Raw genomic sequence first — 15,825 nt, forward strand, 5'->3', positions numbered from 1 at the left:
CTGGCATTTCTAAATGGTGGTCTCTATTAGCTGCAATCGGCCAACAGCAAAGCCGAAACCTCATAAGGCATCTGTGTGCTTCAAAAGGGATAAAACAGTGGGATAACGCATGTGTGTGTGTGTGCAATCAGATGGGGGCGCGGGTGTCGTGCTGGTTTGTTGGTAAGCGGCCGGCAAGTGGGAGGGCGGTTGTCAGGGCGTCAGTGAGGGTCATTGCTGGCGACAGGGCTTGCATCTTCCAGGGGACAGGGGTCGGCCGGCGCCGTTGGCGAGAAGGGCCCTAACCACGTTTTCGGGGCCCATAATGCCTAGTTTCTAGCGTTGGGGGGCGACACGGTCTGCCCGGGGCTGCACACGGTCCCCGTATCTCGCCAAGTACCCCTTCCAAACGCGAGAATTTACGCATTTTTGGGCCCCTGGACGCTGTGGGCGAGAACGTGGTTAGGGCCCTTCTCGCCGGAGGCGGCGGCCTACCCCTGGAAGATGCAAGCTGTGCGCCTCACGTCATCACGTGCGTGGAAAACTTTGCCTACTAGGCTAAGTACGAGACCGCACAACTGGTGGTCGCCCTCAGTGCTCAGTGCTCAGTGCTCCCGGCCCGCCGGCCGTGCATGCTCCGGACCCGTGATTCCGTAAACCGGGCCTCGGGTCCCATGCAGGCCAGGCAGTGCTCGTATCTTCCATCTACACTGTAGAAATCTGCCCAAAATCCGCCGAAGGCGGAGAAAAATGTTTGGGTTTGGGTGCCACGCATCTACGCAGTGTAGACGGTTTTGGCCGGTTTGGGCGCAAAAATGGGGGAAGCGTAGACGTTTTGGGGGGCTTGGGGGCTTAAGTGTAGATGCCGCGGTCAGGGTCATCTACGCATGTGTAGATGCCGGGTGCCTGAGGGCATCTACAAGATACGAGCACTGAGGCCAGGGAACACAACCAGCTGCTATCCGACCGCCACCGCGCCACGCACACCCGACGATCCCAGCGGCCGCGCGTACTGACCCACAGCACGCCAGCCAGCAGGCACCCCAGGCACACTACATACATACATGCCGAGGGGGGATTTAGATCGTGGCATGCATAACAATGGGCATGGATCATGAAGTGTGTGTGACCACATCGATTGCTGCCATGCGCCTTTCGTGATTCCTCGCGTGGGAATATGCTGCACACTACGGGACTCCGCCAACCCTCGCCAACCGCCCCCTACCGCCCTGCGGGCATCGGCTGCACCCTACGGGACCTCGCCAACCTGCCTTGAACCCTGTCCCATCACACACCCTACCGCCCTGCGGGCTGCGGCCAAAGAGTTTGCGGCCCGCCCAGCCAAACGCTGCATACCTCCGTACGGTATTACACGCTGGACTTGAGACGGCGTCGGGAGCCATGGCGAGGATTTCGCACTGAGGTGGCGGTGGCTTAGGAACCAAGCCGCTGTGCAACCCCTTGCAACCCCGAGCGGTTATGAGAGCCGTTCATGCGTCATTTGTCAAGTCGTCTGCTATCCTCAACGCTGTGTCGGCGACCTTCTTCACAGCATCCGCTCTGGCCTTGGCGACAACGAACGAATTGTGTCACTCTTCGCAACTCCATAGTACGTGAACTTGCTTTCCCCCACTCGAGAACTAACTCAATAAATTAGATGCACCGATTTACGAACCGCATATATTTTGCGAAAATTGTGTACACGATTTCATCCCGCCGGTTGAAGCTCTCACATCGTGCGAACTTCACTACACACCGGCAGAATCGACAAAATGGCGGACTAGCTACGGCGAGTGGCTCATACATTATCAATACACTTGGGAGGCACCTAAAGGCTAAAGGATTCCACAACGCATCGGCAAGGCACGGGTGCACTTCGAAGTATATCAAGCACGAACCGCCAGGATTACATGCTAGACTATCTCAAGCATACATAACGTAGCGGATGAGGCCTTCTGGGGCGTTTCCAGGAGTAGGTTCGCCCACATGGTCGACGGGAACTCATGCGCGGGACCAGCAGTCTGCCGACAAGGCGGGCAATGGCAGCAGCAACAATCCAGCATTCCCATCTCTCCAGCCAGGGGCCAGGAACTCGACCTCTCAAGCGGGTGCACTCCTGCCGTTGGGCGCCCGACACGCGGGCGCGGGCGGCTTTCCACCGTCGAGCCTCCGCCCTTCCAGCACCTCGCAGCTTGATGTCAGCGTTCCGGGCAGCAGCGCATGGGGTTCCCCGAAGGCCCAGCAGCTGAGCAGCAGCTTGGGAGGCTCCGCCGGTGGCGCACGCCCCCAGCAGCTGTCGCCGTTTCAGGGCCTTCCGCCCGCGCGGCTCCGGGGCGGCTTCGCCAGCCCGCAGGCACGCCGGCACACCGCCGATGGCGTGGAACTGGGCTCTGCCCCCAGCAGCCCTTACAGCACCTACACCGGCCCAGCATACGCTATGCCCACTGCTACTTCCAAGACTCGGCTGAACATGACGGCACCGCTGCAGCGGAAGGCAGGGGCCTTCCCCACACACAGCCGATACTCCTTGGACCTCAGCAAGAGCGCTGCTGACGTGGGCTTCCCACCCGCCCGGGCCCCCCGCAGCCCCGGACTGTCCAGCTTGGCGCGTTCGGGCCTCATGCTTCCGCCCATGTCTTCCCCCACAGCTGCTACTGCAGCAGCTGCTGGCGGGGGCGGCACCGCAGGACTGCGCAAACCTCCGGCATCAATGGAGCGACCGAGGGCCTCGCCACCACGGCACAAGCCGGTGCGGGCGGCTTGGCCGGTGGCGGAGGGTGACAGCAAAGGAAAGGAGCTTGCTCCGCCTAAGGTGCCGGGCGCAAGCGGTGGCAAGTCTGGAGGCGACAAAGATGCTGCTGGCGCCGCGACGGGCGGCTCAGCACGGGGCTCAGCTGCTACTGCTGCTACTACTGCCGCCGCCAAAAAGGATGCTGCTGCTGCCGGCGGTACTTCTGGCGCTGGCAGCACCCTGACAACTGTGAAGGCGCGGCCGCAGGCCTCGCCCCACAAGCCCAGCAGGGCGGCAGCAGGCGGCGAGCCGGTAGCGGCGACAGCCGCAGGCAAGTCGCGCGCCAGCGGTGGAAGCGATGTCAAAGCCGGCAGCACCAGCAAGACTGGCGGTGTTGGTGGTCAGACAACGATGGGCCGCAGCGGCACCAGCACCACCACCACCCCTAACAGAGTCAGCGGCAAAGCCTCAACCGGCGGCACGGTGGGACAGGCGGCTGCGAAGGCCAGTGGTGGCGAGAAGGCGAAGCCAGCGGCGACCGCGGCAACCCCTGCCGCCGCTGCTGTTGAGGTGGATGCGGCAGCCCTGTTGGAGCCGGAGAAGGAGCAGGAGGTTGTGGACAAGGTAACCGCACGGTGCTGGCATGTGGCTTGCTTGCGGCTCACACTGGGTAACGGCTGGGCTGGGGTGCGTTACAGCTAGAGAGCCAGCCAGAAGTAGCCAAGTGCAGCGGAAATATGAAGCTAGCGTCGCGCACGCACGGTCAGCGGGCACGGTCGAAACTCATGCTTCCCATTCTAAACCCGTACGCATGCCTTGTGGTATCTCCCTATCCCAGTTAAGCTGGGTCGCGCTAACCCCAACAAGCTGGGCTTGCCGAATTCCCTGCCATTCTTTCTTAGGCGCTGCTGGCGAGCTTCCCCGTGGGCATGTCGGCTGAGCAGCTGCCCGATGAGATCCAGGAGTTGTACGAGGACATGCCGCCCGAGCTGGCAGCCGCGCCCATGCGGCTGCTGAAGCTTTCGGCAGTGGAGAGCTGGAGCCAGGTCAAGGTGTACGAGGACGTGGTGCCGGAGGAATGCGTGGATGTGCCGTACGCGCGCGTGTCGGAGGCGTTGTGGAAGCTGACGGCGGTGCTGAGCTGGCGCTGGGGCGCGCAAAAGCCGGCGGAGCAGAAGCCCGGCTTCTCGCCCATGACGTCCCACCAGTTCCGCGAGCTGCAGCTGTTGCTGCAGCAGCTTAAGGCGTCCGGCGTCGCGTTCATTTGGGTACGTTCTGACACGGGGAGATGTCTGCTATTGACCAAGCTCGTTGGCTGCTGCCGCCCCGCCGCCCTTTCAACGGCGGCAGCTCACCTTACTTCACCATTCCTGTTTCATGGTTGTGTAGATTGATTGGAGCTGCGTGCCGCAGTACAGCGCCCCCAGCATGGTGGAGGTGCTGCGCAGCAAGTGCTTTTACGCACGCGCCCGCGCCATGATCGTGCTGCCAACCTTTCGGCCCATGGACAAAGACTTCAGCGCGGTTGTGCGGCCGCTGCTGGGCACTGTGCGCCGCGGCTTGGCCCGCAAGGCCGCGGGGGCGGACCTGGCGGTGTCGGACAGCGCAGCCGCTGCCGCCGGTGCGTCGAAGGGTGCCGGGAAGGCGCTGGGGGTGTCAGGGGTGTTGGCCGGGGTGTGCGTGAGGCGGGGGGCGAGGTGGCGGTTTCACGTGATGTCAGTCGCATTCGCATTTCGCAATTTTTTAGCACGTTACTTTAATCGCAGAACTCATCTTGTTTGCATGTCCTGTAAACCAACCATGGCACAGTGCTCAAGCGCATCCTGGCCCGCGAAGTGGTGGCGAGCAGGGAATACTTCTGCCGCGTGTGGACGCTCGCGGAGCGCATGGCGCGTCATGGCAGGTGCGTGTGACCGAGCTGCAACGGGCTGCCGTTTCGGGGTTGGCCGAGCTGTCGATGTCACGCGTGCGATGCTCTTCCATTTCCGCCATTCCGGGTGCTTGCGTCTTCCTCTTTATGCTCCCGGATTCCGAACATATGACGCATACATGGTATGCATGTCAGGTCGGAGCGGCTGTCCAACTGGATGAGCCTGGAGGCATGGCTGGGCATGCTGGCCGACGCGCTGCTCTCCTTCAACGACGACCCAGGCCCCAGCATGATCTACAAAAAGATCCTGGGCCCGGAGCTCAGCCGGCTGCTGGACGCCGCGGTGGCGCCCCTGACTGCGGCGCTGGAGACAGGCAGCACCCGGGGCGCGGACGGCCTCATCCGCCAGCTGGAGCAGTTGTTTGAGGCGGGGGTTCGCGTGTGGAAGGCGGATTCCTTCCTCACGGAGGGGCCCACGCTGGACTGGCTGCGCGGATATCTCCAGGAGCTGGACTCGGGCACGTACCAGGCGTGGGCGTTCGCGGACCGCGTGTGGGCCGTCTACTCCTACTACGTTTGGACGGTGAGCACATGTGAACGTGTGAACAGTTGTAGTTTTCAGCCTGCCAGGCTGCTGGGTGCCATGGCACAGCTTGAACCCGGTAAAGCCGGCACAGGCCGGCAGGGCTGCGTTTCCTCATCTGGGTCGTCAAGACATCGCGCTTCGGGTCGTTGCCGACGCATGTGCAACATGCCCGTGCGAAAATCCACCGCCGCAATCCCCAACCCGCACTTGCAGTCCCCTGACCGCGGCGAGGCGGGCCTGCTCAAGGCGCTGCAGAACCTCAGCCGGCTGGCGGGAGCCGACGCCGCAGAGCTGGCTTCGGCCGCGGTGCGCATGGGCCTGGGGCAACAGCTGCTGGAGAGCGCAGCTAGCAGCGCCGTTGTCAAGCAGGACGGCAGTGGCGCGTCGCAGGAAGAGCAGGCGGAGCTGCGACGTGTGGAGCTGGAGGCGGCGGTGCAGGCCGCGCTAGAGGAGGCGGGCCGGAGCGCAGCGCAGGAGAAGGCGGCAGCGGAGGCGCGGAAGGCGGAGCATGCGCGCATGCTGGCCGCCACAAAGGCGGCTCAGCTGGAGGCTGCGCGCCGCAAGGCGCAGGTGGGGGCGGCGGCGGTGGCAGGGACAGAAGTCGACGGCGCGGCCCAGGCTGAGGCGGTGGTGGAGGCAGCTGCGGAGGGCGATGTGGCGGGCCTGAAGTCGCTGGTCAAGGCCGGTGCCGTCAGCGGTGACGTGGCCACCAAGGTGGGTGCACGTGCGTGTGTGCGCGTGTGTGCCAAGGAATCACAAAAGGGGTGACCATCATGAGCTCTTGTGTGACGGGTGCCCGACTAAGCCGGGGTGCAAGCAGGGGCATTCGCCGCCTCATGGTAACATGCTGGCATAGCGCACATGTATCTGCCGGTCGGCGCCCGCGGCTTGTTACCGCTTCAACGTATGCGCTACTGTCTCATGCCGTACAGGGTCTGGTAGCAGCGGTGCTGGAGGGCCACGCTGACGCGGTACCGCTCCTGGTCAGCGCCGGGGCAGACGTGAACGCCCCAACCGAGGTAAGGACAACAGTAGGACCCTAGGGCCAATGGGTTTGTAGCACCAAGTCAGCGACGCTACCACAACAGTCAAGCCTCTGGAAGTATGAAGTGGGACCTTAGCCCTACATACTGTACGGTACTGAATGTGCGCGCGCTGCAGGACGGCATGACCCCGCTGCTGCTGTCGTTGGCTGACGGCAACGCGGGCGCCGCGGGCGCGCTGCTGGGCGCGGGCGCGGTGGGCGATGTGGTGCTGCCAGTGAGTTCGGATTACAGCAGGGGCTTTATTACCTATCCCAGTTGGTCCCGCTCTGCGTCGAGACCGCCACATATCTGTATGCGTGTCTGCAAGCTGGTGGTGCCCTCCAAACTTGTGGCCGTGCGCCCGTCACCACGCTTCTGTTGCTTGACTCGTGTGCGCGTGTGTTCGTGCTCTTGCTCTTGCTCATGCAGGACGGCCGCCAAGCGCTTCATCTGGCGGCGCAGAAGGGGCTGTGGGAGCTGATCCAACCGCTCATCAAGGCGGGAGGAAACAAGGACGCCCAGACGCAGGTTGGTGGCATGGCTGGCGGGCTGATGGGTGGGTTGCTGTGAGTAAGTGTCCGAGTTGGCACATCTATAACACGGCGCATGCTTATCAGATCTAGCTCGTGCGTGCACCTTGACATCGCGAGCTACATGCTGGCCGCGCCGAACGCCCCTGCCTACCTACCTACCCGCAGGACGGCAGCACCGCCCTACTCATTGCGGCGCGCAACGGCCATGTGGATGTGGTGCGTGAGCTGGTGGCGGCCGGCGCCGACGTGAGCGCCAAAGACAATGACGGCCACAGTGCGCTGGTGGCCGCGGCCCAGGCCTCACAGCCGGTGGTGGCGGAGCTGCTGCTGCGTGCGGGCGCCGGCGCGGACGGAGGGGACCAAGAAGCGGCCCAGAAGGTGCGTGCGTGCGTATGTGAACCTGACGAGGCAACGTGCTGCAAAGGATCGCCAATGTGTGTTGCTTGATGGGTAAGAGGCTAGCGTGTCGTGGCGTGCGCATGCTCATAGCAGATTCCGGAAATATCTATGTATCCTGCTGGCGGCGCAGGCGCTGGATGACATGCGGCAGCAGGAGAAGGCCGCCGCAGCCAAGGCGGCGGAGCGAGAGGCTCTGGTGCGCGGGGCGGAGGCTGACGCCGCCACCACGGCGGCGGCAGCGGTGGCGGCTGGGCCGGCTGCTGGCAACAAGAGTGACGGCGGTGCCAAGGTGCATAGGATGTGTTGGTTGGGCGGCGGGCGTACGTGACAGACTGACATTGCCTGGGAGCCAGAATGCTACGTGTCGGCAGCACTAGCAGCATGGGGTACCATGGCCTCATCACCTGACCTGCTGGCAAGTGAGCATACCTGCTCACGTTTACCCTCGACCTGTACCTGGACGCTTATTGGCTTGCAGCAGGAGCAGGCGGAGGCCAAGCCAGCCGCGGCTACGCCCGAGGAGCTTCTCGGCGCCGCAGAGCGCGGTGACCTGGAGGCGGTGCGGCGGGCGCTGGCGGCGGGGGTTGACGTCAACAGCTGCGATCGGGTGCGTGCCGCGTGCGCGTGCGTTCGCATTGGATAGCTAGCGCCTATTGCCAACGCCAAAGCCTATATCAAGGACCCATGACCAAATGACGCTGCAAATGGCGGACGACATTGCCTTCCATGTGCACGGTCCGTTTCTGGAGAAGGCTGCGAACGGGTGACACTCCTGTTGTTACAGGGTGACTGCTCTCCACTGTTCCACGCGAGTGCGAACGGTCACGTTGAGGTGGTGAAGGCTCTGCTCACCGCCGGGGCAACACTGGAGGACGCAGGAGGGGTAGGTCGCGTGCTGTTGCGCCATGATGTTCACATACCATGATGGCAACCACAGATCTTCTGACTTGACCCGTTGCATCTCCTACGCAGAACCTGACTCCCCTTCACGTTGCCTGCCACCACGGCCACACTGAGGCAGTTAGGCTGCTTCTAGCGGCTGGCGCCAATTTCGACGCCACAGACACAGTGGGTGTTCATGTGTGTGGCTGTGTGTACACATATGTTTGTGTGTGCCTGCTTCCAGCGGCCTAAGAAGCCAGCTCCTTCCAGCTTTGGGCGACGGCTTTCAGGGGGGGATCGAACCGTGTCGGTATGTACTGGCATGCCCGCGCGGCCGTTGACCCACATGGCCGTTGACCCAATGCTTTGGCAGACGGGCAAGACCCCCATGTTCGCGGCCAGCTACAACGGCCATGTGGAGGTGGTCAAGCTGCTCCTGGCCGCGGGAGCTGACAAGGATGCTGCAGACGAGGTAGGGTATGCTGTGGGCTTCGTTCTGGGGCCGGAGTACACACCGGCCGCGTGTCACACGCATCTCCCACACGTCGAGCACGCCGTCACGCATCCAGTAGTTACAATGGGTGGCCAGTACACGCGTGGCCAGTACATGTATCACTGATTACCCTACTACCTATCACGCCACGTGGCCCCTATGTGCAGGCTAGCGTCAACCCGCTACTCGTCGCGCTGCAGTGGCAGCATGCGGAGGTGGTGCGGGTGCTGCTGGCCGCCGGCGCTAGTGCGAATGCAGGGAAGCGGGTGAGACTTGCGGATGCCGCAGGCGCGGTTTTAGCTGCCGCAGCGGTACGATTAGCTGCCGCCGCAGTACGATGGGTAATGGCTCACACGGCGGCTGGGTTTTTGATGTCGCGTCGCGGGCACTTCAAAAAATGCAGGATGGCACGATGGCCCTGCACATCGCCTGCATGGAGTGTGACGCCTCAATCGTCAAGGCACTACTGGAGGCCGGCGCGGATGCCGCAGCTATCGACAAGGTGCGCCATTCAGCCCTGAGGCTAGGGCTTTAGCCTGGGGCCTCCTGATGAACATGGTAGTACCCAGCCAAGTGCCTGTGTGCTGCTCCTAAGCGTATCGTAGTGTCTGGTACGGCAAGGCACGGTTGATGGGCAAGTTAAGCCTCACGCAGTCTTCCTATCCAGCCCAACGTTTGGCCGGCGCATGGCTATGCCGCCTTGCGCCCTTCCACTGCTGGTACTGCTTGGACTGCTAGATAGCAGCACCCTGTGTGCTGGCGGTCGCTCGGCTCATTGACACGGCCCGCCCCCTACCGCTGTTGCCGCTGTCCCGTTGCCGCCAATAACCGCCTCTCAGGATGCAAAGACGCCCCTGCAGCTTGCTCAAGACCGAGGGGACAATGAGGTGGAGCAGGCCATCCAGGAGGCTACCGGGAGGCTGGGGGGCACGGTAAGCAGTGGCTGGCTGGGGGCGACCGGTAACGGCTTTGCTACCTGTTCCCACGCTTCTGACCCCTGGAGCCGTGGCAATGGCTTGGTGCTATGTCGTCCTTGGTCCACATACTCCTCCATGTCATACTCCTCCATACCACCTGTCCCGCCGCCTTCGAGCAATGTCAATGTAACGTTTCGGTACCGATAGTTTGGTGGGCTTGGTGCTATGCTGTCCCTGGTCCACATGTTCCTAATCTGTAATCTTGGACACAGGCAACGCCCGAGGAGTTCTTGGGGGCGGCCGCTCGCGGCGACCTGGAGGGGGTGCGGCGCGCGCTGGCGGCGGGCATCGACGTCAACATCGGCAGCCCGGTGAGCTCCACTGCATCGTTCGTGCTTTCCTGCTGGGCTCTAGAACTGGGTTGTATGGTTTTGGTTGGACAGACGACGCTATTGCTCGCGCGGCCTGCACTGCTGCCAGCTGGCATTTCAATGCACAATTGATTTGATTCTGGTACCAATAAGCACCGCACCGCCTGCCAACCCGCGCCGAACACAGGACACCAACAAGCGCGCGCTGCACTTGGCCTGCGACAACGGCCACACCGGGGTGGTGAAGGCGCTGGTCGCAGCTGGCGCGGACTTGGGGGCGCTGGACACGGTGAGCAGTGATGAGCGCCACGCGTCAATCGGCTGCTGGCGGATGTTGGCTAGCCTACTTGTGCAGACAAAGCTTGCGGTAGGAAGTGCTCCCTGACCTGCCCCTTACTTTGTACTAGATTGTGCTGACTGCAACCATGTGCTTTCAGGACGGCTGGCCGTGCCTGCACTCCGCGAGCGCGAAGGGACATGTGGATGTGGTGGAGGCGCTGCTCGAGGCAGGCGCCAACAAGGACGTGAACGCGAAATTGGTGCGTCAACAAAGGACACGTGCACAATTGATGGTGTTTGGATAGCTACAGCGGCTGGATAACTAATGATAGCGCGTGTGTGATGCTTGCCCAATCCACGCCATAGCAGGTGCGGGAAAGGGCTTGACCGCGCCAAATCTGTCCCGCTTGCTGCATGTTCCCTGCTGCTTGCCGTGCAGTGGGGAAGCGCGCTGTGCGTGGCATGTGGCCGTGGCCACACACCGGTGGTCCGGGCACTCATCGCGGCTGGCTGCAACCTGGAGGCGGCGGGATCGGTAGGACACGCGTGCAGTGCGTGTGTTGGCCGCTTGTAGTCGGAACGAGGCGTGTAGGGAGGATGAAGAAAGCATAGACAAGAAAGGGTCATGTGGAGGCAGGACCTGCCTGCTGACGGTAGCAACAACGAGGGACATGCGGGAGACGAAACGTCCAATGATGAGTGTGGGCACCAGCAGTGGGCTCCAGCAGCCTGCACCTTGTCCTTTGCTCACGTCATAGCTACGCACAACATCTATCACGCAAGCATCTGACGCGTGCCGGCTCACGTGCGGCAGGACTACACGCCGCTGTACGTCGCGAGCCAGAACGGCCGCCTGGATCTTGTCCAGGCGCTGCTGGAGGCGGGCGCCAAGACAGCCTATCGGGATGTGAGTATGGTGACCTTGCAGTCATGCGCCTGATCGTCACGAGCACAGTGCGTGCAATAGGACGTCCGTCCTCACCGCGTCGCTTTCGCGCACATTTACACACAGGTCTACACCCTCTGGACACCGCTGCACGCCGCCTGCTACAGTGGCCACCAGGCGGTGGTGAAGGCGCTGATTGCGGCTGGGACGGACGTCAAGGCGGTGGACACGGTGGGAATATTGTATTAAGGCATGCATGATGCTCTGCCGCATGTCTCGATGGTGTCGTGTCATTATGTCGGTTATTATGAACGTCTCCGCCACCTGTCCTTCCATGGGGAGGCGCGACAAGCGGGGCTGGGGCCGACCTACCTCAAGGCGGTGGAGCTGGGGTGCATTGCCTGTCAGCCCTGAGGGATGACGGAGTCTTGTTTCAGGGCTTGCCCATCGCAAGCCGCCGTGTTGGCGTGCAGAGCGTGCGTTGTAGACTTGGTTGCAAGGCGGGCTAATAAGCAAATGCTGCTTGGGCATGCATGGCCATGCGGGGGCTACCAGACTGCCCCGGTTTGCCTCTTACACCTAGCTTGCTGCGCTTACCTTGTTTTTGCGCTGCCATACCCGCGTCAGGACGGCAAAACGGCGCTGCACCTCGCGTGCGAGTATGGTCACGTGGAGGTGGTGAAGGTACTGAAAGCGGCTGGGGCGGACGCCAAGGCGATGGACAAGGTGGGGATATGTGCCTGAGCACGCGGGCGTGGCAGGCGGGGGCTGCCTGATGCATCGTGATGGCAACGTGGTCAAGTCATCTCTCGGCTCAAAGGTATCGTACACTGAGTAAGACCGTGTGCATGCTCCGCTCGTGCATTGCAGCAAGGGAACACGCCGCTGCAGCTGGCTCGCTCTAAGGGGCGCGAGGAAGCGGCGGCGGCGCTGGAAGAGGCCGTGGCGTGCTCAGAACCAAAGACAGCACCGCCGGTAAGAGGGAGCAGTTGCGCGCGTGGCCCCTGCTGGCTCACTTGCTGGCAACGGGTACCGGGTAGCAAGTGTCCAATGTAGTGAACCTCGTTCGTGAACCTGCGCAAATACTCTGCCCAATCCCGCCTGCTTCCAATCACAGGCGCCCGCAGTGACCACGCCTGCAGACTTCCACTGTGCTGCTGAGGGAGGAGACCTCGACGCTGTGCGGCTGTCGCTAGAAGGCGGCATTGACGTCGACGTTACGCTCGGGGTACGGACACACGTAGAACGAGGCGCAGTGACGTTGGGGCACGAGTGCAAGGCAGTGGCGCGGAAATGGAGACATGAATGTTGTATGCCGCACCACGCCAGGAGGGCGATATCAACTGGTCTGCATGCCTACCTTGCGCACGCATCCTACAGGATGAAACCCAGACGGCTCTTATGAAGGCCAGTGTGAAAGGCCACGCCGGTGTGGTGCAGCTGCTGCTGGAGGCCGGCGCTAACAAGGAGGCCACCACCAAGGTAGGCAGATGGTCTACAACTGCTGCCGCATTTCACTAATTGCTCTCAATTCGTCTCCCCGGCGTGATGTTTGACGCGTTTCGGCCGTTGGTGAATCCGGCGGCCCAAACTTGAGTTGACCTGGCCGCCCCTGGCGTCCCATCTCTGTACGGGCCCTACCTGCTGCAGGACGCCAACCGGCCGCTGCACCTCGGCGTTGCGGGCGGGCACGTGGAGGTGGTGCGAGCGCTGCTGCGAGCCGGCGCCAACAAGGAGGCAGAGAACGGGGTACGTGACAAGCGGCTGTTGTTGAATGGCCTGTCTACTATGCCAAGCACGCCCGCACGTCCGGTGCGTAATTCACCATTACGTGCGGGGCCACCCACTGTTTACATCTCGTGTGCACAGACGGAGCTGCGGCCGGTCCACCTGGCCGTCAAGCTGGGTCAGGTGCAGGTGCTGCGGGCGCTGCTGGAGGCAGGTGCCGACAAGAATGCGCTGTGCAAGGTGCGCCTTTGTATCGTCCACTGTTTTGATGTTGTCCGTAAACCAGTAGGTTTATCGCAAATCTGCGGCCAATGACGTTTTGCGGCCTCTGATACATGTAGCGGCTTGCTTCGTCCCGCGGCGTGCAGGGCACCATGCGACCCGTGCACATTGCCGCCGGATTGGGACACGTGGAGGCCGTCGCAGCGCTGCTGGACGCGGGCTTGGACGTCGACGCATGCGGGGTGCGTGCCTTTGTCGCTGCGGGCATAGCACTTGCAGCCGTTTCCCCGCGAAGTGCCATGACGGTGATTAATGTGCCCATGTCGCTGCAGGAGAGCAACCCGAGCGCACTTGCCTTCGCTGCTAATGCGGGCCAAGTGGAGGTGGCGCGGTTGCTCCTTGCCAGGGGCGCCGACAAGGATGCCGTTGACGGCACTGACGAGGTGGGTGCACTTTCCGCCCTGGGAATGGTCTTGCAAGCAAGCTGCACTGTAAAGTACAGAATTGAGCTTAGTCTGCGCTGTGATGGCACAACCCCAGCATGTGCTATCTGCGCGTACAGGACGGCTCAAGGCCACTCCACATCGCCGCGGGCAAGGGCCATGCCGGGGTGGTGAAGGTGCTTGCGGAATCTGGCGCAAAACTGGAGGCGACCAACAAGGTAGGCCACCATGCCTGCCCGGTGCTGGTGCAGACGATATATTAGAGCTCCTTCCGTACGCTCCTGTGCTTCTGGTTTGCAGTTGCCAACGGTTATGGTGCATATGGGCTTGCAACGCTGACCTTGCTTTTACGTTGTCATGGCCGCATCAGAACGGTGACACGGCTCTCCATGTTGCCTGTGAGAGCGGGCACGTGGAGGTGGTCAAGGTGCTGCTGGAGGCTGGGGCAAACAAGGAACAGGAGAACACGGTGCGTGCCTGCCTGCCTTGCTCAATGATACATGGGCATCAGCTCTTTTGATGATACCATAGCGGACTTGGCAGTCAGTCAAACGCATTTGTGGCTGCCCTTTTCGTTTGTGTTTCACCGCCACCCCAACACACGGACGTGCAGGACGGTCTGCAGCCAGTGCACGTAGTAGTTAGGTGCCAACCAAACACACCTGCTACCGTAACCTTGCTATGGATAAACAACCGTTGTCTTCCCACCGCCAAAACATGTGCACAGGACCGCTTGCGGCCGGTGCACCTGGCTGCCAAGCTGGGTCAGGTGCAGGCGCTGCGGGCGCTGCTGGAGGCCGGGGCCGACAAGAATGGACTTTGCGAGGTGTGTGACGTTACTCGCGCTACGGCTAGCCTTTCTTCCGCCCACACGTGGCATGCCGCATGCGCTGCCCCGTACGCCTGCGCTATTTCCCTGCTTGTAAATAGCGTGCCATCGTCTTGGGCGTTTGCCACTCTTGCTAATGTGCACTATGACTATTGTGGTGTGCGTAGGGCATGCTGCCGGCAATCTTCTTGGCAGCTGCCGCAGGTCAGCTGGAGACCATGGACGTGCTGCTGGCGGCGGGTGTGGACTTGGAGGCGGCAGCGGTAGGTGACACACCGTTCCGCGATGGGTGTCGCTGCGGTGTTAATCACATTTACTATTGTTGTACCATATGTGCCGCCGCGTGTCATGAAAGTGCGAAAACGACGGCCACCTCAGGTCAGACATGCATGCAAGCAAACTTTCTCGGTGCGCTTCTCGCTGCGTGCATGGCGTGCATGTGTGCAACAGGCGCAAGGCACCCGCCTGCTGCACGTCGTTTCCACGTTCGGGCTCGACAAAATTGTGCGCTTCCTGCTCCAAAAAGGCGCCAGCAAAGAAGCCACCACTGCCGACGGCAAGACCGCGCTGTACCTCGCAGCTGAGAATGGCCACGTGGAGGTGGTCAAGGCGCTGCTGGCGGCTGGGGCCAACAAGCACGTCAAGGTAAGGCCTACTGCCGATGTTTGGACCGCTGTTCAGTTATAACAGCTAACCCAGACACGTTGTGGCCGCAGCCTGCATGCCGTGTGTAAGTATGTGCAGATTCATAAACCAAACACACCCGGATGATGCATGTATGTTTGCGCTGGGTCTGTGTGTGCCCCTGCTGCAGGCGGCATGGGGCCACACGCCGTACGACGCGGCTGTGCGGCAGGGCCACACAGAGGTGGCGCAGATCCTGCAGCAGGCAGCCTGATAGGCAGTCCCATAGGCACAGCCTGATGATGGGCACAGCCTGATAGGCAGCCCGATACGCACAGCCTGATAGGCAGCCTGCAGGGAGCGGGGCAGCCCACCTGCCTCGCCGAGCATGCATGACGGCCCGCTAGTGTGTTGCCTATGCGCTGGCGTGATGCACAATTGGCGGGTGTGCATATGCAGGGACAAGTGCGGCAGATGCGGTGAAGGAGTTGTGGAAGGGACGGCCAGAGGCCTGCACGCTCATGGGGGCAACGTGTCATCTCATCCAGCAGCTGGCATTACCCACCAGCTTGGTCCAGCGTGCATGTTGTTTTATTCAAACGGGCTGCTGGGTCTGTGCGCAATGAAGTTTCTTTGAGGCTTGGCGAGACACTTGAGGAGCAACGAAACGTGATACACCTGGGAATAGCGTGGAGTGGCAATCACGCTGCTCTATTGGGCAACTGTGAGCACGCGGCCTGAGCTCAACCTGGCAGCGGCAACACGTGTCGGGTGCCGCTGAAGGCTGCTCAAACATAGTACGGCACGGTACCCCCATGCACTTGTATGACCACGCAAATGTCTGGTGTGGTTGACGGCGTGGGTTGGCGGATTAGGGTCGTTTTTGCTGGGTTCTACGTGCGTGCCGTTGGTGGCTGTGGACGGTGGCGGCTGTATGTATGCGGCGGTGGATGTGTATTGCGAAGCAAGGCAAGGACTGCATTGGGCCCGGTCGGTTATTCTGCTCCGGCACAGGTCCATCCTGGCCC

General features: G+C 62.0%; 1 protein-coding gene across 2 annotated transcripts; it reads left to right on the top strand.

Annotated features, from left to right (window-relative positions):
- The first annotated feature begins 1,500 nt into the window (after positions 1 to 1,500).
- On the top strand, positions 1,501 to 15,824 carry CHLRE_05g245500v5 (uncharacterized protein). Of its 2 annotated transcripts, none has more exons than XM_043062498.1 (38): positions 1,501 to 3,334; positions 3,613 to 3,978; positions 4,100 to 4,331; positions 4,520 to 4,613; positions 4,776 to 5,163; positions 5,380 to 5,880; positions 6,099 to 6,185; positions 6,328 to 6,426; positions 6,621 to 6,719; positions 6,890 to 7,102; positions 7,254 to 7,412; positions 7,602 to 7,730; positions 7,908 to 8,006; positions 8,096 to 8,191; positions 8,379 to 8,477; positions 8,666 to 8,764; positions 8,902 to 9,000; positions 9,338 to 9,430; positions 9,688 to 9,786; positions 9,974 to 10,075; positions 10,224 to 10,325; positions 10,505 to 10,600; positions 10,880 to 10,972; positions 11,078 to 11,182; positions 11,579 to 11,677; positions 11,822 to 11,926; positions 12,069 to 12,179; positions 12,332 to 12,433; positions 12,602 to 12,700; positions 12,821 to 12,919; positions 13,048 to 13,143; positions 13,234 to 13,344; positions 13,464 to 13,562; positions 13,715 to 13,813; positions 14,072 to 14,170; positions 14,341 to 14,436; positions 14,624 to 14,818; positions 14,988 to 15,824. In XM_043062498.1, the coding sequence occupies exons 1-38, from the start codon at positions 1,925 to 1,927 to the stop codon at positions 15,069 to 15,071; spliced, it is 6,453 nt and encodes a 2,150-aa protein (XP_042924651.1). In that variant the 5' UTR covers positions 1,501 to 1,924; the 3' UTR covers positions 15,072 to 15,824. The 2 variants fall into 2 exon arrangements, with proteins under 2 accessions (XP_042924651.1, XP_042924650.1); XM_043062499.1 differs by having other exon boundaries at positions 7,605 to 7,730.
- Position 15,825: the final 1 nt, after the last annotated feature.

This window comes from Chlamydomonas reinhardtii, chromosome 5, assembly GCF_000002595.2.
Source record: "Chlamydomonas reinhardtii strain CC-503 cw92 mt+ chromosome 5, whole genome shotgun sequence".
Classification (NCBI taxonomy): Eukaryota; Viridiplantae; Chlorophyta; class Chlorophyceae; order Chlamydomonadales; family Chlamydomonadaceae; genus Chlamydomonas; species Chlamydomonas reinhardtii.

Bases quoted from the DNA above. Each gene is read 5' to 3' on its own strand.
- CHLRE_05g245500v5 (XM_043062498.1), top strand. From the start codon at position 1,925: ATGAGGCCTTCTGGGGCGTTTCCAGGAGTAGGTTCGCCCACATGGTCG. The intron at 6,427-6,620 runs GTGAGTTCGGAT...TTGCTCATGCAG, and splicing joins TGGGCGATGTGGTGCTGCCA to GACGGCCGCCAAGCGCTTCA. The intron at 10,601-10,879 runs GTAGGACACGCG...CACGTGCGGCAG, and splicing joins ACCTGGAGGCGGCGGGATCG to GACTACACGCCGCTGTACGT.